General features: G+C 39.5%; 1 protein-coding gene across 4 annotated transcripts in view; it reads right to left on the reverse strand.

Annotated features, from left to right (window-relative positions):
• Positions 1-200: 200 nt before the first annotated feature.
• AMOT (angiomotin) overlaps positions 201-24,193 on the reverse strand; it is a 70,987-nt gene continuing 46,994 nt past the window's right edge. For 3 of the 4 annotated variants that reach the window (XM_045817696.1, XM_045817697.1, XM_045817695.1), the window contains 6 exons: positions 14,866-15,015; positions 13,906-14,096; positions 4,785-4,907; positions 3,790-4,022; positions 2,031-2,678; positions 201-1,677 (listed from right to left, as the gene is read on the reverse strand). In XM_045817696.1, coding sequence (XP_045673652.1) covers positions 1,580-1,677; positions 2,031-2,678; positions 3,790-4,022; positions 4,785-4,907; positions 13,906-14,096; positions 14,866-15,015 — 1,443 coding nt within the window. In that variant the 3' untranslated portion in view covers positions 201-1,579. The remainder of the gene's footprint in view (positions 1,678-2,030; positions 2,679-3,789; positions 4,023-4,784; positions 4,908-13,905; positions 14,097-14,865; positions 15,016-24,193) is intronic. The other variant, XR_006783274.1, reaches the window with a different exon arrangement.

Raw genomic sequence — 24,193 nt, forward strand, 5'->3', positions numbered from 1 at the left:
CAGATGTCAGATTCCTCATCACTAAAATGATGGGGTAGGGCTATTGTATTGCTAAAGTTCCTTCCAGCCACTATGCCTCACAATGTAATGTATCAGACCTATTCTTCTATTAATCTGGTTTCTAACTAACAGATCCCCAAACCTCTTCCCCTCACCCTTACATATTACCCCCATTCCCCACACCTCCCCCATGCCCCTTGAAAACTGATATTGACATTGACTGTGTATTTATCATCTGAATGAAGGATAAATGACAGACAGTAGGGACCTGTGGCAAGAGGCAGCCCTTCTGTGTCCCTGGAGGCAACCCTTAGGCCAAGCTTGGAGCCATGACCTGCTTGGTCCCTGTCCACATGTGCATCTCCTGCTGCTCTACACAAGTATTCCAAGATGGAGTCACTGGCCATGAGAAGAGGTAGCTGAGGACACTGCTGCATCCCACCTCTCTCCCACTGCAGCACAGTACTTTGGGCTTCTGATGCTATTCCCTTGGAGGTGATAGTCAAATATGCCTAAGAATTTAGGAAAACAAAATGAGTTATTTCAAAATAGTCACCAGAAATTCAAAGCATTCAACCTGTCACCAAAAATACTTCCTCATTTTGCAAATGATAGGCAATTTGAGACTGGTGAAACAGCCAGTGAATTTGTGCTAAAGAAGAAACAGACATTAAGTAGATTGGTCTCAGGAAAGGCAAGCAAGCTATTCATGGCTAGACACAGACCACTGAGGTCTACATACAGCAAGCCCCTCATGCAATTCCCCATCAAGGCCCCTAAGAGAGTAAGTTTCAGCTAATTTACTATCCTAGCAGCTGAAAGCAATATATTAATTACCCAAATGCATAAATTACTCCAGAGTGTGTGTGTGTGTGTGTGTATATATATATATATATATATATATATATATATATATATATGAATATATGAACCTCCAAGAGGGAACCAAAAGAATCTACTTCCAAACCACCACTGAAATGAAGATAAAAACAACTACTTGGCACAGGGTAGCTGAAAAATTGGAAGGGAAAATTAGCTCTAGCACCCTTCCACACCAATACTCCCTGCCTTTCCTCCAATTTACATGGCTCCCAAAACTATTCCCTTTCATGACACTGAGGCAAGAACTCTCTCTGGATGCTGTCTAAATGGTAACTCTACAAAACAGCACACAGTCAAATTCTCTCTGGCTTTCCACTTCTGAACTACATGATACACACTGTCTTCCAAACCTACTGTGCTCTTCAAGAAAAAAATATCTGGAATATGAAAAAGATAAACAAGTTTAAACACATTGAACACATTTGGTGTATATCCAGCTAGTAACATCCCAGAATTTGTATGAATCCAAGTGATAATCTTTAGAGTATGTTCTCATTAATCTGTCTTTAGAGGTACTCTCTAAGTGTACCAAAATAGTTGGAGTTCATATGGTACTATGTAAGTACTATAATGTCTCAATAAAAAGTCCCTTTAAAAACATTCCCCAACCCTTGTCCTCACCCTCAAAATAAAAACAAATGGAAAAAAATGATTAAAATCATTCTTGCTAATAAATTGCAGCTCTTGATTAGGCCATTTAGATGAGATATTCCACCATTTCTGCATCAGGCTCTTGACCCAGGATCTGAACAGCAGCTTTTCTTTCCAGTGTACTGGAGTGGAAAACAGGACCATCTAAATAGAAATAAGGGATTATGAAACACTTAGGGACAGCATAAATACACAAATTTCTAGAAATGGACAGTTTTAAAGCCCTTATAAAGCCAATGGCCAAGTGAGACTTGCTTGCCACCCTGCCTTGTTCACCTGCACATTTATTTACCTCTATTTGGAGAAAGGCCTTGACTCATCCCTGTTCCCATCCTGGTGTCAGGTATGTCATTTACAAACTCCCCACCCTCCTCTCTTCTGATTAATCCTCTTTAGAATATGAAGAACCTCCCTCCAAAACCCAAACAGCAGGCATCAACAAACAAATCTGTAATTGAGGGCAGAATCAAAAGCTACCTGGTACAGAAGATTATTACCTGTCTTATCTGGATTACACGTCAAATTTGGTATAGACAAACGCTGTGGTCCACAAGCAGCAGCTGGAGTTGCAGGAGCCTCAGCCTGAGCCAAAGCTGGAGCTGGAGCTGGATTAGCAGCTGCAGCTGGAGATGGATTTGGTGTCTGAGTCTGAGCCTGAGCAGAAACCTGAGCCACTGTTGGAGTCAGAACTGGAGCTGGAACAGGAGCTGGAGCAGCTGGAGCAACCTGAACAGCAGCGGTGGCAACAGTAGGAACAACAACAGTAGCAGCAACAGCTGGAATCTGAACAGCGGCAGCTGGAGAAACAGCAGCAGCAAGAGAAGCAGCGGTAGCAGTTGCTGAAGACGGGACAGCAATGGCAGTAGCAGCAGCAACAGCCACTGGAGCAGCAGCTACCATGGTGGTGGTGTTGGTAGCAGCATTGGCAGTGATGGCAGCAGCAGTGGTGGCAGTGGCAACTGTAGCAGGAATAGAGATGGGAGTAACAGCTGAAGTTTTGTTTGGTTCAGTTCCCCGTTCTGTTTGGGTGCTGCAATCTCGGCTGCCTGTCTTAGAGTGAGCTGAGAGCAAGGGAGTCGAGGGCGGCACAGGTGAAGGTGTAGAAGGGACAGAGTCTGCACGGTAGTCTCCACCCAGGAGAATGCCTACAGAGGAAAGACAGAAAAAGGTTAGAAAACTATATTTTAATCAAATATAGATATGCCATTATCTCTTTTTCCTTGTAGGAGGTTCAGGAGAAATATGAATGGGTCTAACTCTTTACTTTGTACTCACGCAAACCCAAAAATCAGTTTGTCAGGCACCTCCCCCATCATTGCTAAAATTTTCTTGCAGACTTGATACATCCCTTCTGGTTCTCATTCTCCAAGCCCCAACACATTATATTAAACCTTTAAGTGTCTTGGGTAGGTGTTTTGATTTGTTTTTCTAATGGTGATTGCTTTCCAATGAGCTGTCAGAATGCTTCTACTTGGTTCCACTTATAACCAACACCATCCATTACTAGACAGATGGAAAGGATTGGTGGAAGATGTTTGTAGTTATTGATGAGTGTAATAATAATTGTGTGATCTAAGGTTCTAACCATGACCATGGTCCCCAAAATGCCTACTCTAACCAAAGGACACTGAAAGTGTCAGAGAACCAAGAAAGGTATTAGAAGCGACAAAAAGAGTGAAAATTAAAATACCACAGCTTACTTCCTCAGGCTCTAACAATGTGCCTCATGGTATCTCAAATACTTCTGGGCTTGTATTAGAGGGGAAGCAATGGACAGGGAAGAACTGAAAAAGTACATTCTATTCTCATATCAGACCATTCTGCCACCCAGCTCCAGTTAGCTTAACAAGAACTCTGAGTCCTCGAAATTTGTGGGAGAAAATAACAGAAAAAAATTAAATTAAAAAAAAAATTACTGCAGGAAGGGAAGGCTGCATGGGCTTTGAACAGACAAAAGATCCCACATGGTAAAGGCTAAATCTGAGAATTTTTAGAGGAAAAAATTTTTCTTCCCACCTAAATAGAACTCAGGATTCTTATCTTCTAAGGCCTTGGCTTGAACCAATGTTCTCTCTCAGTCAGACTTCACACTGTGGGGGAGATGCTAGCTGCATCTCAGGAGGACAAAACCCCAATGCTGTATCTTCCTCTCTAGAATCTAGACCATGACTCCTTTCCCTTGCTGTGTGAGCACATATCTAAGTCAGAGCTCTCTCTAAACATGTCACTTTAATCTTCCTTATTTGTTGTCATTACCTAGGCTCCCCTTCCAGCTTTTGTCATCCCGTTTCTCTTCGATAATAGGGGTGCCAGTCAGGGTGGAAGAGTGGGAGAGCAAGCCAGATCCAGCATTGGAAATGGACATCAGAGACTTTGCTGGCCGCATGGATGACAGCTGCTCTGTCTTGCTAGGCTCCTTCCGGGAACGCTGCTGGAGTACTTTGATCATGGCATCCTTCTCAATAATCTGGGCATGGAGAGTCTTAATCCTCGGAGTCAAAGACAAAAAAACATATAAATACCATGTTGCTGCCTCCATGTTCTGGTTTCACTGCCTACATGGGCTTGAGCTTCTGTTATTCTTTTGACTAAAGGGTATCCTAGTTATCTCTCAGTTGTAAAACAAGGAAGAGTATGCTACATTTCTTGAAAATGCCTTTCTGCACATCCAAATGGATAGGGAAGAGCATCCAGGAGTTGTTGCTTAAATTTTAGGAAGCCAAAGTAAAATATTGGTGAAGAAAAAGCTGTATATGAGAGTAAACTGCTAATAGTGGGTGGTAGAGTAAAGAATCTGAGTCAACAGAAATGAAGTCAGTGAGAAGGTAAGAACTTCTTTAGATGGGCCACAACCTTCAGGTAATAAGTAAATAATCTTGAGTTTATAAGAGACATCAGGTATCATATGAATGGATGTCCTTTTACTGAGCACTCTGATGTGTAGTGCTAGAAAGAATACCCCAGAGTGCAAATATCAATAGTTTAGCTCTGGCAGAGGGCAGATGGAAAGCAATTATCAAGGCCAGCGGGGGAAAGAATTACTACTTGGAATTCCACACTGAGTGAGAATACAGGGTAAAGGTCACTGCATCTCAAATCCTAAGTAACAAGGTGGCAGGGGTGTAGGGGTGGGTGGGGGCACATTATCAGGTTTCCCAGTTGTGAATGAAGATGCTTGCCCCTTCCCTATTGACCTATCTGGTCTCCATACTAACTTCTCAGATCCACCAAGGTCCAGATCAACCTTTTACCTGCCCTCCATGTCAAGGCAACGCTTGTTGGCCATCAAGATTTCTTCTTCCTCCTTCTGAATACGAGCTTCTAGTGCTGTGTCATAGCTGGTGTTAGGAGAGTGACTGATGACTGTTGTGTCCCTGGGAAAGAAAATGGCAGTAATAATAATGGGAGGGCAGCAAAATCCATAAATCCTATATCCTTCCTAAGTCAAAGACATTGCTGGGAAAGCCCTAAACTAAAACAAACTTATTATGAATGATTGGTTTCTGGGTAACTTACTAATAAGAGCTTTCAAGGTAGGAAAGTCCAGCTTTCCGAGTTAGAAAAGGTCATTGGCATGGATGAAGCTGCAAAACTCCGTAAGGGGTTCTATGAGAGGTATGCATGGGTTTGCCTTCAACACCAAGCAGACAACTATCCAAAATCTTCTGGTTTTTAGATTATGCTCAGGCAACAGAAATATATTGATATTTATATGTTTACTTTGTATTATATTACATGTAAGATATTATATATTTCCATTTGATTCCCATGATAGTCATAAAATAAAAAGCTATACTTTGAAGGAAGTTGAAGAATATATTAAACAGCTATTGCTACAGATGAATAGCACCTGAGAGATAGAAAGAAAGTACAGACATATCAACAGGGAGGGCACATGAGCTGAGTGAGAAGCAGGATAATTATTAATAATTAATAATTTATTAATTATTCTTTGAGTCAGTGCCATGTGATCCCAATGTAACATATATCTTAAATATTCTGGTTCCAAACCATTGAGTCTCCTCCAACTGACTGTTCTCTTTCCAGAATCCCAACAGCATGAGGGATCATCATGTTCTATCTTAAAGTGTCTCAGATCACTGACTCAAAGAATAATTAATAAAAAAAAGTGTGTGTGTGTGTGTGTGTGTGTGTGTGTGTGTGTAAGAGAGAGAGAGGAGAAAAAGAAAAGGGTCTAGCCCATGGGTAAGGCTGATGCCTAAATACCACAAGTCAAAAACATATGGAAATCTTTCATTCTGTTATAAGTCAGGTCATGCATGTTCCTTTAGTTCATTTACAACTAGCAGTAGAGAAAAAAGAAAACAAAATGAAGAAAACTGGACCTTATTTGAATAACTTTGAAAAGGAAAAGAGGCTAGGAATAATATTGGTGTAATTATATTGCTCTCAAAGGAAATCAGACAATAGGCTGGGAAAACAATGACCTGGCACTGCTTCATTATATTTCCTATGAGAATGCACATCTGTGGGAGAACTCCAGGCATATTTTCTGCTGGCAGCTAGCTGTATTGTCTTAGCTTGGAGATTGTGACCAGTGCAGATGAAAGTAAAGGGGCAGTGGAATGAAGAGGCAGAAAGTTGGGATATTTTGGTGTGCTCCTGCAAAAATACTATTCCTCCAAACACTTGTGCCTTATATGCAAGACTGAAACGATTTGTTTGAATATGGAGATAACTGGAGAGCAAGAAGGGAAAGGACTACAATGGCTCTCATGATTTGCTAAATTCAAAATATTTTAGCATCTCAAAATTCTACACTTGCTCTGGTGCAGTTCACATACTTAAAGACCTACTGGGAATCGCCCTTGTGTTCAAAGTACCCAAGAAGAACTGGTATTGTGTTGTGTTGAGAGCATGAGCTCTGACTATAGTCCACACCAGGGTCAAGTCCCAGCCTTCCCAAATACACTGCCACTAACAAACTCTATGAACTGAGGAAGTCAGTTAACTGTTTGAAGTCTCAGTCTCCTCATATGTAAAATGGAAATAGTAATTGTGCCTATATCTCATGGGATCTTTAGGAAATGAAAGTGAAGTATGCCAGACAGAGTAAAAGTGTTCAACAAAGTTATATATTATTAAGAGAGAAAAGTATATGTAGAAGGTGAATAGCATTCAAAAGAGTATGACTTGAAAGAATTCCAGCTCTTGGTATAATCCTGGCAATTCCTGCAGTACAGAGTTCCAAGGTGATGGCTAAGGCTTCCAAGCCAGACCTCTCTAAAAAGTGCATGGTATCTATGGACACTGGGAACTTGAGCATATGGTTTGTCACTAGGGAAGCCAGGGCTGGCTCACTGCCATGTTCATTGCATAAAAGACCATTTGCAGGATTCAGAACCCTGCCAGCTAATTGATATGAACACTGTGAGCTCCTCAGGAATAGAGCCTGAAAATGTGGGGCACTTACTGAATTCTTACAGAGCTGCCAGGACAGCCTTCAACATCAATCTTCTTTCTAAAAGATGGGCTACTAAGCAAATGACTTAGGCCAAAGCAAGTAAGCACAAAGTTTGAAGGAGCAACTTTACCTAGTAACTTCCAATACTGTGAGACAATCCTTATGCACATCAGTAGAAAAAATGCCGAGCTTGAAAACATAACCTGCAAATCACAAGCCCTATATCTCTAAATTTGCGATCTCCCATCTCCAATTCTGAAGTAAACAGTTTCTGGAAATTATCTCTTTAGTCATTTTCTTGCTCCTTCCTTTCTCCAAAACAGTTATCCCCATCACATTACTTACATTGCTCTCTAAAATGTCATCTATGACTTCCTAATTAAAACATCAAGTGGCCATTTAAACTTCAAGTTCATCTTTTCATATAGGTAACATCATTTTGTTTATTTAATATGTGAACTCAACCATGAGTGTAGTGCTATAGGAGAAGTTACTAGGAGGCTGGGGAGTGGCTAGACATGAATAAGACTAGTCCCTGGCTGCAGGAAACTTGTATGGGGAGACAAAAAAGTTAATAATTAACGACTACAGAAATGAGTTTGGACTTTACTCCAACAGGCACTGAAAATAATTAGAGCTTTTCAGGACGAATGCAATGATCTCAGCTGTGTGTTAGTATGATAGCATTATCTCCTCCTGAAATGTGTTAGAGGGATTAGAGAAGCAATAATACTAGACTCAGGCAGACTGGTCAAAAAGGTTATATTGTAATAATCCCAGCAAGAGATAATGAAAACAGGAACCAGTGAAGTGGCAAGGGAAAATGGAAACAGACTATATAGAAGGCACATTTGCTAGAACTTGGAGACTATTTAAATTCGTATGTTAGGGTGAGGGAAGAATGAATAAGAACTTTGTTGTTTCTAATCAAATGACTACACTAGATGGCATACCACACATTTTCTGAGATAAAAAACTGAGGAGAGATTTTTCTCAAAAAACACTATAATGGGCTTTGATTTTAGGTACACTGGAATTAAGGTGTCACATAAATGACATATAGCAATATCCAACAAGTTGTTGCAAATTCTAACTTTAATTCTAGAGATATCAGAGTTACTATTTGAAGCTATAGTACAGAACAAGATAACTAAGACAATGGGGAATGGGAAAAAAGCTGAGGATGGAAACTGAGAAAGGCCTACAATGAAGGAAAAGGTAGACACACATAATGTGTGTAACCAGCTTCTTTCTCCTGGTTTCCCTTTCTTCCTTCTTTTTCCAGGTTTACTTTGCCCAAAATAAAAATAAAACCTGAACATTCTGAAAAAGGTAACAACCTGACTTAATAAATATAAGCTCATAAATTACATGGCTGGTCTATCTTTTATCCTTTTACTGCTCTTCCGAAATAAATTCACTGTTTGTGAACTGAAACTAAAAATCTGCACTGCCAACTCAGTTCTTCTGGGATCGAACTCCTATTCGGTAATAATTTTCCTCATCTATATTAAGCATTTAGAGAGGAATCTCTAGGGACACAATAATACAGAGTCATACTATAGGCCCTATTATGTGATTATTTATAATATTTTAAGTGACTAAATAATAAGCTTCAAATAGCAACTCTTGAACAGGTAATAATCCCTATTTCATTATCTTTGAAATCATCAATATCTGGGAGACTCTGGGAGCAGAGTATAGTGGTTTAAGGTGTCAAGAATGTAGATTTAAATCTTGTTTCTTCTGTCTCTTGATAGTTGTGTGTGATCTTGGGCAAACTATTTAAACTATGCCCCTGTAATTGTAAAGTGCTTAGAACAGTACCTCATATAGTAAATACTCCATGTGATTTCTTGCTTTGACATCTTTCTCACTTCATAGAATCAAACTGTTGGAAAGGGTATAAATAAATCACCTAATATGTATTCTCTCCTGAGGAAAGATAGTTGTCTATCCCTATGTTAAAAATCTGTATTTTATTATTTGCAAAGGCTAAACACTAGAAACAATTTGAATATCTTCATCAAGTGAATGGATAAACAACTGTGATAAATCCGTACTATTCAGCAATAAAAATGAATAAACCATTGATACATGCATCAACTTGGATGAATTTCAAAATAATTATGCTGAGAGAAAGGAGTCAAGCAAAAAGAGTACATACTATATGACTCTTCATATGACATTCTAGAAAAGGCAAAATTATAATGACAAACAGCAGATAAGCTTTTGGGGGGCAGGTGTGGGAAGAAGGGATTCAGTTAAAGAGGAACAAAGATACTTTAGAATGTGTCTACTGTTTTTGTTGTGGTGGTGGCTACATAAGTGTATACAATTACTAATATTCATGAAACCATACACTTATAATAGGTGAGTTTTTAATATGCAAATAATACCTTAATTGAAAAAATTCTACAACTACCAATAATACCATCCAAACAGCATGTCAGCCCTGGCTGGTGTAGCTCAGTGGATTGAGCGTGGGCTGGCAAACCAAAGGGTCGCTGGTTCGATTCCCAGTCAGGGTACATGCCTGGGCTGCGGGCCATGTTCTCAGTATGGGACACATGAGAGGCAATCCCACATTTATATTTTTCTCCCTCTCCTTCACCTTCCCTTCCCCTCTCTCTAAAAATAAATAAATAAAGTCTTTTTAAAAAAGAAGAAAAAAAATGTCATAGTCGTGCAAACTGTTATTTACATATGAGCTGTTATCATAGGAATATATTAAGTGTGAGATACTAGCAGAATACTAGGGGAACCCCACCCCAAAACTGGAATTATCTTCCAGAGGGCAGGCCCCTTGTAGTACAGGCTTCCCCCACTAGGTGAATATTCTAGGAACCCATCTGTATCAGTGTACCAGCTGGTGTTGTAGTGACAGGGTATTTTTGGCTTCAGTGAATTTTTTTGAAGACTCTTTCAATGTGTTTGCCCATTTCATGTTGGGTGATTTAAGAGTGTACCTGCCCACACCACGTTGAGTATTTGTTGAGGTCCACCCTGCCTGGTCCCAGGAAAATGTAAGAGGCCTCCGAACTAGGAGACACTAAGGAGACAAAACTTATTTCTCTGGCATGGACGCTACATGTTCTGTGCCGGCCCCCAATACTTGATCAGTTAGCCAATGATGGGTAAGATTTCCCATGGGGGGAATTGCCTAAGACAGGCATGATCACTTGAAGGCCTCAAGGAAGGACTTGGGGGGCTGTGGAAATGAAGGGGTGACATCGACCCTTGCCCCCTTGGGCTTCGTCAAAGCCCGAGTCCTTGTTCTTAGTTGTGAGAAATCCAAGTCTCCTGGCTGTCTTTGCCTCCTCTGCCTGACTCAAGCCTGTGGAAATAACAGGGGTGGTGCAATCCAGACCAGAGTCGGAGGACCCCTGGGGTAATCAGACCTGAGACATAGAATACGAAAGATCCTGTAAGATCTTCTTGCTGGAGGATGCTCTTTAATTAGAATATGAAGGCACTGGAAGGAAATGAAACTAGTCTTTTAGGTCCTGTAGTCTTTTTAAATGATAAAACCCCAAAAGCCCAGAATCCCAGGGGGAGATCTGCCACTCCCTTTCAAAGCTAACTACTTGTTTTATCTTCCTTGTCAGACTGTAGTTAAAAAAACTGTATCGGTATGTTTAATAAAAGCCTGCTTGAGCAGGAGAATGAGGCACTCTCCACTTAGAGAGGGTGGCCAAGGCGCTCTCCACTAGAGAGAGTGGCTGTTTTGTATCTATTTCTCCACAGGACTTGGTTGTCCGTGTGTATGTTTTCCTCGTGTTTTGACAAGCATCTGCAGCGATGGATGCCACTGGCCTGGTATCCATCTCAACTCTTCAGCAGATTTTGACTAAAAATGGCATGACCCCAATGTTCTACCCTCCCTATTCACCCAATCTTTCCCCAAGCGACTATTTTTTGTTTCCCTGGAAGAAAAAAGCCCTCAAAGGGAAAACAGTTTGCTGATGTTGAAGAGGTGAAACAAAAAACAACAGAAGCACTAAAAGGTATCAAAATTGATGACAAGCTCAAATACCATATGATCTCACCTATAAGAGGAACTTAATGGACACAACAACAAAGGCTGACAGTGACCAGAGGGGAGAGAGGAGGGGGATAAGGATGGAAAGAAGGGAAAGGGACAAGTCAAAGAACATGTATGAATGACCCATAGAAATGGACAACAGGGTGGGGATTGACTGTGAAAGCCAGGGGACAGTGCAGGAAGCAAAGTAGGAAAAATTGGGACAACTGTAATAGAACAACAATAAAATACTTATTTAAAAAACTGTTTTGAGCACTGGAAAAAAAGTCTCAATAGGTATACTGCATCAAATGGGGAATATTTTGAAGGCGACTAAAGTTGAAACATGTAAGAATAAATACACATTTTTTATAAATAAATTCAGTGTTTGGGTGGGACACCTCATACTAGAACCCAAGCATGCCATTAAAATGGGGCATTAGATTTAGGAATTTCAATTATAGATTTCTCTTTCCTTTCTTTTTTCCCCCTTCCTTTCTTACTCAAATATATGTTGGGTACTCTCCATCTGCAGCCAATATCCTGGGCATTTAAAAATTATTTTGGAAGAAAATAGAATACTGTATAAAGCTTTTACCACAAAAAAAGAGCAGATCTTAGTCAATACGTATATTTAGGGCTTGGTGGAGGGAGAGTGAAACCATCAGACAGAAAAGGAATAGCAGAGGATGTTGGAAGGGAAGGCAGAAGAGCCTACAGTTTCTGAAATAAAGTTTTCTGAATGTTACTTTCCAAATTTGAAATCTTATAAAGGAAAAAAGTAAGAAATGGAAACCAATGTCTATGGCAGGGCATTAAAGGATACTATTTTTGTAAACACAGTATAATTCTAGAAATGAAAGGATTTGAAGAAATCATCTAGCCCAATTCTTTCTTTTTTTACAGGAATTTGAATACAATCTGTCAATCTCTCCCATGGGTTGGAATAATAGGCATGCAAAAGGCACACAGAACCAATATGGAACATTTGCCTGAGGAACTGTCATAAGGTGTTCCTACTAAAAGGGAACTGGCTGGTTTTGTACTAAATAATAAGCATGCACATTTTACTGAAAACAGAAAACTTTCTACCTGGTGATTTAAAGGAATTCAATTTAAATTAAATCTACTTTGTGGGAGCCAACAGATTCTGGAAAGAAAACCATTTGAAAGGGGTTTCTCCAAAAGAAAGAAAGGGAGGGAGGGAGGGAGGGAGGGAGGGAGGAAGGAAGGAAGGAAGGAAGGAAGGAAGGAAGGAAGGAAGGAAGGAAGGAAGGAAGGAAGGAAGGAAGGAAGGAAAGGGGGGTTGTTTCTTCATACCAGGCCCCAGTGACAACCTCCTCACACTTTCCTGCATCTTGACCTGGAGTCTTATTCTGAAGTCAGTTTCAGCAGTGAACCGCCCAGTACAAAGAATCCTGGCTTTTCAACATTTTCTCACACTGCCTAACTTCATGAACCATATCTTTCTAAGTTTCTGCCCAAAGATAACAAAACTACCTTAAATCAACTTTTTGGTGTTAGGGTTTCCTGAATAAATTCTGAACAAGTGCTGGGCACAGGTGTTTCCTTGGGAGTAAGGAGCTAAACTTAGAATTAATTCTGCTTCTACTCTACCTACAAACTTCTCAACCATTTTCTAGCATAGCAGGGGTTTCTATGCACTCTGTCACTACACTGGAATGTACTGAGCACACTGTTCTCAAGAAACAAAGACAGGTAAGCTTAAATCCATGAGGAACCCAAAATCAAGACATAGGTGATTTTAATCTATTTATGGTTTACAGAGGATATCTGAAAACAGGTAGAGCACATCAGAAAAATGTATGATGTCTTCCTGGAGAAATGGGAATAGGTTTACAAACTACCAGTCCAGCTCTTAAGCTGGCCTCCCTCTGATTTGGCACAAGAGAGACTCAAAACTAAGAGTATCAACTGTCCCCTCCACACACACATATCCCAGCTCAAAGTGTGGCAAGCATTTCCAGACTCTTTCAGCTCACTATGTTCAGGAGAATATTAAAAACAACACTGTGGTTCTTAGTAACTTTCTGCATAGAGACCTAGCTGGGTGCAATATGCTATAGCCCACCTTAAATACCAACTCAGATCAATGCTCTGTCTTTATCTTCACAACCCATATCATCTCAGTTTGTATCTAGTGTTTGTCATTGTTTCATTCTTCCCAACTAATGATTATGAACAGCAGAGAGCCAGGCAAACTAGATTAGGACATTGTTTCCTCCAAATATCAAAAATCAATGTTTATACTGTGAAAAGGGGAACAAATAAGTAAAAATATTTTTTAAATCCTCCTGCCACGTTCCCTCCTTTATGAAATAGAATGTGATGGCTTACATGTGATAGACTCATGTACACAGAGAATGTAGCCTTCAAATATAGACTTTCTCAAAGGGCAGGGATGGATTCATGTTAAGCATAGCCTTTGGCATACCTTGGATGAGCCAGAGGTATCAAATGGCAGCAGCCACTCCCGAAAGACATTTCACTTCTGAGTGGCATTTCTCTGGAGAGCTTTTTACTCCAGTTTGGGGACTAAACAAAGAAACCTACACATGTGGCTGAAAGAAATTGTGGCTCTGGCAAAGTAGGTGTGCAAATGTTCAGTTGGTCCCATCTACAATTGTTCTGGCTCCTGAGGAAAACTGAACTATGATTCCAACAAGTTTATATGTAACTTTCATTTTCAAATCCCTGACCCTCTGCCTCTACAATCATTCAGTTCCTGCATAACCAGATGAAAGAAAACACTTAAGCAGAAACTGGGGTGAAATACAGAACATTATGGAAGAAAAAAGAACACACTGGAAAAATCTATTAATCAGTCAACTTTCCGTTCTCCCCAACCCCCAACACCCACCCTCTGCCCTTCAAGGAGTCACTTCACCAGCAAAGTACTTACCTCTGAGCAGCTACAGTTGCAGCAGCATCAAGAGCAAAATGTCTCATCACGTTCTCCTCTAAATACTTCTGCTCCCACTTAGTCATATCAGCTTCCAGGGCCAAGATTCTCTCCTCCTTCTCACGAAGGAGCTCCATCAGTGCAGCAGCATTGTATTCCGAAACATTGGTGGGCTGAGAGTTGCCCTGGCGCTGTTGGGGGAGATGCCGAGACCTCTCAGATTAGTGGAAGAAGCATGGTGAGCAAGTCCCATCTGAAGAGTCCCTGTATTTGAAAAGGATTACTGCCCAAGCCACTTCAGTTTGGATTCTGATTCCAAAGCAAAAGGAATTTTTTTCCTCCTAAGCCCACAGGACTGTCTGTCTTGGGCTTGAATATGAGATTCCCTTAATCAGGTAAAAAGCTTGCCATATCAAATTGTCATGCTGCTCAGAAAGTGGATCAATGTTTTACAAATCACAATCCCTAACTGCCTGTATGGTACACAATGAAAGTGGGAAGTACAAATCTAGGTTGTGGTCTTTACCTTGCCCCTGACTTGTTGTTTGACTTTCAGTGAATGACACAAACTTTTTTTGGTCTTGGTTTTCGTTCACGTGAAAATGAGGAGGGGTATGACCAGATGATTCTAAAGACCATTTCCAATTCTAAAATGATTAGGAGTCTGTTTGTATAGCATCTTCACTTCTTATTGAGTCTACTGTTTCTGGGGTTCATGTGCAAAAATAAAAGGTGCAAAATAATAGCATTAAGGATTTTGCTGGGATTGGAAGCTAAGTAAGCAGGCTTCATCTTCACAATTAGGAGGCACTGTGGAGTAAGATCAGGTGGGGCAAAAATCCTAAAGATGAGCATGAGGTGTTTTTTTGTTGTTGTTGTTTTGTTTGTTTGTTTTTTGTCTTCATGTCAAACACCAAGGGAAAAAAAATGAGCAATCAGGAATGTTCAAGTTCTCCAAACCTGTTGAATTCTGAGGGATTCCAGTTCTCTCTCTAGTCGTGTCCGGAGACGGTGCTCCAGCTGCTCACGTTTTTCACATGCTGCTTGGAGCTGTACAAGGGCCTGCTGCATCTTCTCCACCTTATCTACATACACCTGCTTCTTTTTCAGCTGAAAACCCAGGTTCAGACCATCACAAGATTCAAGGAAAGAGAACAAGATCAGTTATGCAGGTTCCTGCCCCCCAATCCAGCCCTTTCTTTAGATCTTTTCCTGTCCAGCTCTAAAAGAGTAAATCACGAGGTTTTTCATGATGAGTAGCAGACTGCCTTGAATTTATCACACAGAGAATGTGACAAGGGATAGGAATTAGGGGCCCCTTTTTAAACTCTTCCTCCTTCATATCTTTTTCTAGTAATAGAGTCCAAGACACACTCTACTGATGGAAATAATAGTACATGGCCAGTTCCTAAGATTCCTATTTTGGACGTCCTCACCTTTGCTCTTAATTTCAAACTGCAATATTCTGAGGGAAGGTATATCTTACTTTGGTCATTACAATAGAGAAATGCTAAAAAAAAAAGAAAAAGAAAAAAGAAGAAGAAGAAGAAGAAGAAGAAAGAAGAAGAAGAAAGAAGGAGAAGGAGAAGGAGAAGATGACTACTCTCCAGGGAAAAAATTCGGCATGGGAAGGAAGCTCACACCCCTTTTATGGAGAAGTCTCCTCTCCTAGTGAGAGAAAAAGGGTGGTCAATTGTTGAAAATACAAAGAGTCTATAATTGTTTTTTTTTAAGTCCTGGTCATTACCTTTTATTAGAACAGAGATCATTTGCAATTTCTGCCTCACACATGAGCCTTGCCTTAGTTGATAATATTGGACTATAATCTTTCAACCATTTTTTCTGACACCTTTAAAGACTCCTAAAGACTCAAATTAATAAATCAAATCTAAAGCTAACTAAGTCAAATAAGAAAGCCTCTCTGAGGCCTTCTTCCTCTCTGAAAGCCTATGAACCATATCTGAAAGCAAAGGCAGAAGTAGGCTGGGACTAAGAATTTAAATTCTTGTACCCATGAAACTTACAAGCCAAATCCTGGCTCCATGGTAATGAAGGAAAGAGTGGCTCCCTTTAAAGAATGTATACACACCCTCAACAACTAAGAAGACAGGGGAATGTGCATCCTTACCAATTTGTTACTAAATAAACAGATATGCATTTTTTAAGACTTATAGAATACCTTTCTTGCTAATGAAATCAACCCATGGACTCTTTATAAAGCAGAAAATTTTCCAATTGTCATCATCATTTTCATGGAAGCTGGGGTTAGGGATACTTTCACTATTATGATTTAAATCTGAAAACATTATTGATAAGTGAATCAAAAGGAAATTCAAAAATTCAGCTAAGCTGTAACCCTTCAACAAATTCTTAACCCCTTGGGCTCTCTACCAGCATTGCCGATACCCATTTAGCTGGGGCCAAGACAGCAAAACCTGACTTCCCCATTGCAGAAACCAGGTAACTGATTAACGGTAATTAGTCCTAATCAATACTATCTAGAATGCCCAGTCAGACACCAACGGTATGTTCTAACGGGGAACTCTCCTGTCTTATAACTGCCCTCTCCTCAAATTACAATTGTTGAACTTTCTCCAGGTAAAGGAAAGCCTGTATTTTATGTTCGTAGCAGCCCCATGGTATGTTTTCCCTTAAGTGACTGAGAAAAGAAACTTTAATTTTTTTTCTAGACTTTGAGATTTCCTCTCATTCTGAGGTCTAATTCAATCTAACCTTATAAACCAGATGAGATGAGCTATTAATCTAGGTTTTTTTTATCCATTAGCCCTCTTCCTAAGAAGTAAAACAAACAAACAAAAATTATCATTCTCTTTGCCTCAATAAGCTTAAACCTTCCTTTCCTTGGATCCATAACTACTTACTGGTAACAACACTGACTAGGGTGATGAAGACCTTAGGCCATGGATGCCTCTGCTTTCCAATTTGCTAAACTTCAAATAATTGGAAAGCAGGATATATCCTCTATCTTTCACCTTTTGGGTTCTGCAATCCTCATAAGCTATTTAAAGTTGAATGTGTTTATTTGTGAATCACTCTGAAAACTCTAGGGGAGCAGTGAAATGTTAATGCGAAGAATGCTAACTATAATTACAGAGGCTTACAGCAGTTATATTTAAAGGCAGTTAAAGTTACATAGCATTGTAGTTCTTGCCTTGATGGTAAAGTACTGCGATGTAAGCTCAGAGAACTGAAAAATAAGCAGTCTAGAGTCAGGTAAATTTCTCCATGCTCTGCCTTTCTTGCAAAATAAAACGTCAGTATCTATCAAAAGCATCCTCAGAAAATTCTATAGTTGAGCCACCCTTCTGGAAGGGAAAAACAATAAAGGACCAGACAGTTTTCTGAGTTGATTGAAGGTAGGCATGCAGACCAGACAACTTCCACAAAGCAGACCCAGAAAAATGCCATTACACTTTCTTTCTTTCTTTGCCACTGGGATGATGTCCCCACAAGGTACAAGGACCTCTGTTGCTGGTATAATTCCTCTGCCTCCTTTAAAAGAAGAAAGAGTGCAGTGCACTCATAAACACCATGATCACCTAGTAAATGCTTAATCTCTAGATAAATAAGGATAGAAAAAGATAATTCTTGCCCTGGCTGGGTATGCCACTAGGTTAGAGCATCGCCCTGATACACCAAGGTTGTGGGTTCAATTTCCAGTTAGGGCATATACAAGCATCAACCAATGAATATACAAATAAGCAGTACAATAAAAATTGATTATTCCTCTCTCTCTCCCTCCCTGTCATAAAGAAACAAAGAAAGAAAGAGGAGAGGGGAGGGGAGGGGAGGGGAGGGGAAGGGAGGGGAGGGGAGGGGAGGGGAGGGAGAAAGATAGACAGACAATTCCTGGATGCTACCAATGCAAGACCCTATAAATGCAATCAACAAAGTCAGCTATCATTTAAGTTACATACTGTTTTCTAGATCTCACCTATATGTAGAAAGAAGTAAAGGTCTATGGTTTATTAAATTCACCACTATCTTAGATGTTATATGCCTCAGTTTTACCTTTATCATGGAAATCCCCTCTTTTTTCACCTCACATCTATAAACTCATCTCCTGTGCTAGGTTTCTGAAATGTTAGATCAGTATCTAGGACATCCCTGGTCCCCAACTTCACTTTCCAATGCTAGCAGAAATGTCAGTGGTTCTTCTTATGTAAGGAGAGGGGCCATGCCCTGACTGGTGTGGCTCAGTGGATTGAGTGCCAGTCTGCAAAACAAAGGGTCACCAGTTCAATTCCTGGTCAGGGTATATGCCTTGATTGCAGGTCAGGTCTCCAGTTGGAGGTGTGCAAGAGGCAACCACACAGCGGTATTTCTCTCCCTCTCTTTCTCCCTCCCTTCCCCTCTCTCTAAAAACAAATAAACAAATAAATCTTTAAAAACATTTAAAAGAAAGAGAGGAGGCATATAGTCAAATAGTAAAAGTCATGAGCTCTAGCCTCAGACTGCCAAGGTCAAAATCTTGGCTCTCCTATTCACTAGGTATCCAACCTCAGGAAAAGTACTTAATCTCCCTGAGCTTCCATTTACTCATCCATCAATAATATGGAGATGATAATGCAATATACCTCTATAAAGATCAAATGAGATAACACACGAAGTATTTAGTAGAATGTCTGGTACAGAAAGTACTCAGAGTTTTCCTTTTTAAAAGAAAAAGTTAATGCCAAGTCACACATGCTCTTGTATTTTCAACTTTTCAACATTCACTCCAGATAGCCTTGCCATGGTTCTCATGATCTCAGTAATTCTAATTATCATATCAATCTCTAATTACGACACTAATAATGCAGAATTTTTTTCCAGAAAGACATTAGGCCTGAAACACTTTATAAACAACAGCTTCAGATATCTTTATAGGGCAAGACCCTTCATTAGAGATACAATTAAATGAAAGCAATGAGTAGCTACCAGGATACCATACATAGTCTCTCAAAATGATATGATTTAGGGGCATCTCCACTTTAGGAGAAATACATACTTTTAAGGTATTGTTTAACTAAAGACCCTTACGCAGAGTGCATAACCCACAACATACACACATGCATGCTTACACACTCACAAACACAGATACATATCAGAACTTTCTATTTGACAGCAAAATGAAAGGGAAAAGAACAAGGTGGTAATCGGAAGACTTGGATTCTAGTCCTAGCTCTACTCTTAATCATAATATGCTTACCTGTTTTCAGCTCCAGAGTCCCCATTTGTAAAAAGTGAGGGAGGTTTTAGGACTCAGCAAATCGAAATAGTCAGCAGCAGGCCAAATCCAGCCATGCCCATTCACTTATGGATTGGCTATGGCTGTCTTCCTCCACTAATGGCAGTGATGACCAGTTCCGTTTGTAAAAGAAACTATATGATCCACATAACTGGAAATACTCTCCAGTCCTTTACAGATAGATTGTCAGGCCCTAGAGTGATTTTCAAACTGTTCCAGAGTACTAGTTCTGTGGAGTGCTTTAGAGGTCACTATGGTGGGTCCCCTGATATGTATTTTATATATTGGGGTTTTACATAAAATTCCATTTCCAAAAGAGATTGCTAACTCTTAGAATGAATATTATTTGTATGTTGTCTATCTTCCCCAGAGAATGGAATTCCCATTTTACCCCACTCCTTCATTTTTCTCACACTTAATACTTGAGCATGGTTACATAACTTAAAAGATTCATGAGGACCCCATGGTATTTCATCCCTCATTGCCTTTAGATATGATATTCTGCCTCTTAGAAACACCCTGTGCACTAGGTTTTAAGAAGTTTAAACAATACTGGGCTAAACAGATGCTCTAGATGTTCTCTAATAGCCTTTTAATTCACAAATATTCTATGAATCTAAGCTTCTTCCTTTCACCTTCAACACTAACCAGTATGTAGGAGAACTAGAGAAAATGGGACCCTAGAATTCCATACAAGCATATGCATGCAAGAGACAGAACATAAATGTGTATAGTTTCCATGGGATCTTAGATGACTTATTTCTCTATGTTTTCAGTGTTCAAGGAAGTAAAAGTTCACTTGAAATGTTTCTAAAGCCAAGGTGGGGACTCAGGTCTAGAGATGGGTGGCCACGGGTCCCTAGAAGCAGTGAGGTAAATCCATCATTTAAACCAAATTCCCTCTATATACTCAGCAAATTGGAGACATCATTCTATCCATTCAAATTTTCTTACCAAATGCCAATTTTCAAAATCTTGCAAAGCCCCCTTTTCCTTGCTTTTCCTAATTCTATATTCTCCTACTGTGGTCCCTTAAGTCACTCTTACTTTCTGTCTTAATCATTTAGACCCACCTTTCCTTCCAACTTTACCCCTCACCTTTTGCTATACCCCAAAAGTCCAATTTATGGTAGTTTACTCTTTTGCCTCTATACCAATAGTTCTTATTTGGGCACAGTTTTCCCTCCAGGGAACATTTAGCAATGTGTGGAGACATTTTCGGTTGTTACAGCTGGGGGTAGGTTGCTACTGGCATTTTGTGGGTGGAAGCCAGGAATACTGCTAAATATCCCACAGTGCAAAGGACAGCTCCTTAGAAAAAAAGAATTATCTGGCACCAAATGTCAATAATGTTGAACTTGAGAAACTCTGTTCTATACCTCAGCACTATTGGAGATCTCCATCATGCCATATTTTCAACAGTTACTTTTATTCCTGTTTTTAAGGCTATCATGATCTCTTTCATCATAGAACTCAAGCTGAGTGTAAGATTTCTCACTTTGACACTTAACGTACTCCAGACTGCTTTCACTTTCTCCCAAACAGCTGGATAGTTTAGTCATTATAATTATTTACCTTTTCAGTCTCAAAATTTTGGAATTGCTATTCCATTCTTTCCTTTGTCCACCATATCTTATCTATCACTATGTCTTAATTCTAACTAACATATCCCATATTCTTTTATTTCCTTATATTTTTATAGCCTACACAGTTTAAATCCTTATTTCATAACTACGTTATTATAATAACATATCTCCTTACTTTCAGTTACCCTCTCCCATCTACATACAAGCACACATATCCACACACACAATCAATCCATCCTACAGTTGCTATAACAGAGCCCCCCAAGTAGTACATTATTAAACTGCCTTATTAAAGAAGAAAAGAAATCTACTACTAGCATATCCATTCAAGCAGTATTGATTAGGTAACTGCTATATCCAAGACACTTTTATTCCTCCTCTCTCATTTGTTTGGACAAGAGCTCTTCTCTCTCACCCATATATCTCAAACCACTTAATGCTTTTCAATTCACCCATGGTCTACTATCAAATTGTCCCCTGTCCAGCCTAAGTATGCCTCTTAAAAATGCCTGTAAAATGCCTCTTAAAAATGCCTTAAAAATGCCTTTGATCAATATTCTAGGCTCCTACTGCTTTAAAATTTAACCAGGCCTACAATGCAAGTGATCAACCTTTGCATCATCCTGGTCATTTTATCTTTTCTTAACATACTAATAAATTCTACAGGAGTCCTTCCTTGTTTTTCCCTAGAGTATCTCATACATAGTGTGTACACTATAAGCAATCATTTCATAAGATTTATTTAATATATATGATGAGGTCTATCCAGAAGGCATTGGGCACATAATATTAAAAGTAGAAACATTTATTGAAGAAGTTACAAGATACAAGAAACACTGTATACAGCACAATGATGCCTCAGTCCCCTTCAAAGTAGGCACCTTGGGACTTCACACAGTTCTCTCATTAGCTGCTTTGTTGTATTTTCCTGAATCTCACCTACAGCCTGAAATCTCTTCTCTTTCAAAAGTGATTTTTGTTTTGGGAAAAGCCAGAAGTCACAGGGCACCAGATCTGGGCTGTAGAGGGGTGAGTCACCTGGGTGATTTGATGTTTCACCAAAGAACTCTGCATGCGACGTGATGCATGAGCAGGCGCGTTATCATGATGAAGCTGCCAATCGCCAGTTGCTCATAGCTGCAGCCTTCTGAATCATCCAAATAGTTTCCATGGAGGAATGTTCAAGCTTAATGCAAAATTTGATGTAGATTTATTGTTCTATTCACTCATTTTGAGTGCATGACCACACAGTACACATGCTCACTCAATGGCATCTACCGCCCCCACTGACTAGTCCAGTGAAGTCAATATTGTTCATACATGCACATTCCAGTCCACTCTCCTTGGCTGCCAAGTAACACTGATATTATGCAAACTATTCTGGTTATATTAACATTGGCTGGACTTTTTCCAGAAAGATCTTGTATATTCATTCATTCATTCAACAGGTATTTACTGAATGATTATCACATGCCAGGCCCTATTTTATAACTGAGAGCAGGAGTTACACAATGGGAAGCCAGACAAAGTTCTTGTCCCATTTGAGGGCATTATCTCATAAACCACTTAAGGCCAGGGCCCTTCTATTTTCCTTCAAATGTCTCATAGATTCTAGTTCTACTTCATTGCTTACTCTTGGTGACCAGTTAGTAAATAATTATAAAATACACAAAAAAATGAGCATAGCTTAGCTAACTGCAAATATACAAACAAAAAAACACACATTGTTAAATGTGTTTACTCTGATAAGTCAAAATAAGGGTTTCAAATACTTTCTATTAAGAGAGAATTTTTTTGAAGATTTTTTATTGTTATTCCCTTATTGCTGTCCCAATTTTTCCCCCTTTGCCCTCCTCTGCCCATCCCACCCCCCATTCTTGCAGTCAATTCCCACACTGTTGTCCATGTCCACAGGCAATTCATACATGTTGTTTGACTAGTCCCTTCCCCTTTATCCCCCTCACTCTTCCACTCTAGTCACTGTCAGTCTGTTCCATGTTTCCACGTCTGTAGTTCTATTTTGTTTGTTAGTTTATTTTGTTCATTAGATTCCTCTTATAGGTGAGATAAGTTTTCAAAGGGAAAAACTAGGAGAAAGAATAGCAGGAAAGTAACCTATTGAAGAATAGAACAAATACTCGAGCTCAATCATACTTTTCCATTGCACTTCTGCAACAATTTGAACCCATTCCCAAGCATTTGGAAGATATTTTAAACCCCTTCTGACTCAGGAAAATCTGATCCTTGCAAATGAATACCATGTGATGGCATCTCTTCCCTCCTTCCAACAACTGTGGATGTCTTTCAAATTCAGTTTTTAAAGGATGGCTGTATAGAAAATTACTTCTAGGGACCCTAAAGCTATGAATTTGTCTCAGCCGTCTGCAAGGAAATGATTTACCATTAACCTTCTCCATTTATTCACTGATAAACAAAGCACAGGCTGGGATATTTTGGAATTAAGAGATTGGGTTTTCCACTAGATTTATCACTCTAACTGTATAATCTGTATGCACTTTGATTTGCTAATCTATCAAAAGAATATAACACTTGAAAGATTTGTAGAGTGGGGTACAATAATATATTTGGAAATGTTTTCAAAATGTTAAAAAAATTGGGGGTAGGAATGAATAGGTAGAACAAAGAGGATTTTTAGGGCAGTGAAAATACTATGTATGCTACCATATTGATAGAGACATGTCACTATTTCCAGGGGTAGGCAAAAGTAGGTTTGCAGTTGTGAGAGCATGAAACAGTTTATTCTTGTATTACTATTTATTAATTATTCCATTATTTTCCATATAAACACCTGTAAACCTACTTTTGCCCATCCCTGGGCAATTATGATGCATCAAACAGGTTCATCAATTTTAACAAATATACCACTCTGATGGGAAATTTGGATAATGTGAGGGGCTATTCATGTGTGGGGACAGTGGAAATATGTAAAAAATTTCTTTGCCTTCCCCTTAATTTTGATGTGAACTTACAATTGTTATAAAAAATAAAGTCTTAATAAATAATGAAAAAAATATATAGGTAGGTAGGTAAATGGGGTAGACTATTATTACTAGCTGGATGAACCCCAACATATACAAACACTCCACTGACTAAGGGACATTGAGAACCAATAATACAGAACTGGGTCCAGTGCCACATAACAAGAGGACATCTTTTATTGTGTCTTTCCATCTATTGCCCACAACTTCAAACACTCATTGTATCACTAATGTCACAAATGAAGTGTACTTTCATGCTCCTCTTCTTTATATATGTAGTTATATGTTGCTCCATGAGCTTTCATGGATTTCTGTTTGATTTGATTTAGCCTTACCCAGGAGTCCCTGGCTCCAAGTAACAGTTCCCTCTGAAGCAATTTGGTAATACGCTACCCTGGTATTAGCAAGCTGCCTCTGTCCATTGCCAAGTGAATGTGGTCTACTGGTAGATA

Source organism: Phyllostomus hastatus, unplaced genomic scaffold (genome assembly GCF_019186645.2).
Source record: "Phyllostomus hastatus isolate PE091 unplaced genomic scaffold, TTU_PhHast_1.1 phas_scaffold_28, whole genome shotgun sequence".
Taxonomy (NCBI): domain Eukaryota; kingdom Metazoa; phylum Chordata; class Mammalia; order Chiroptera; family Phyllostomidae; genus Phyllostomus; species Phyllostomus hastatus.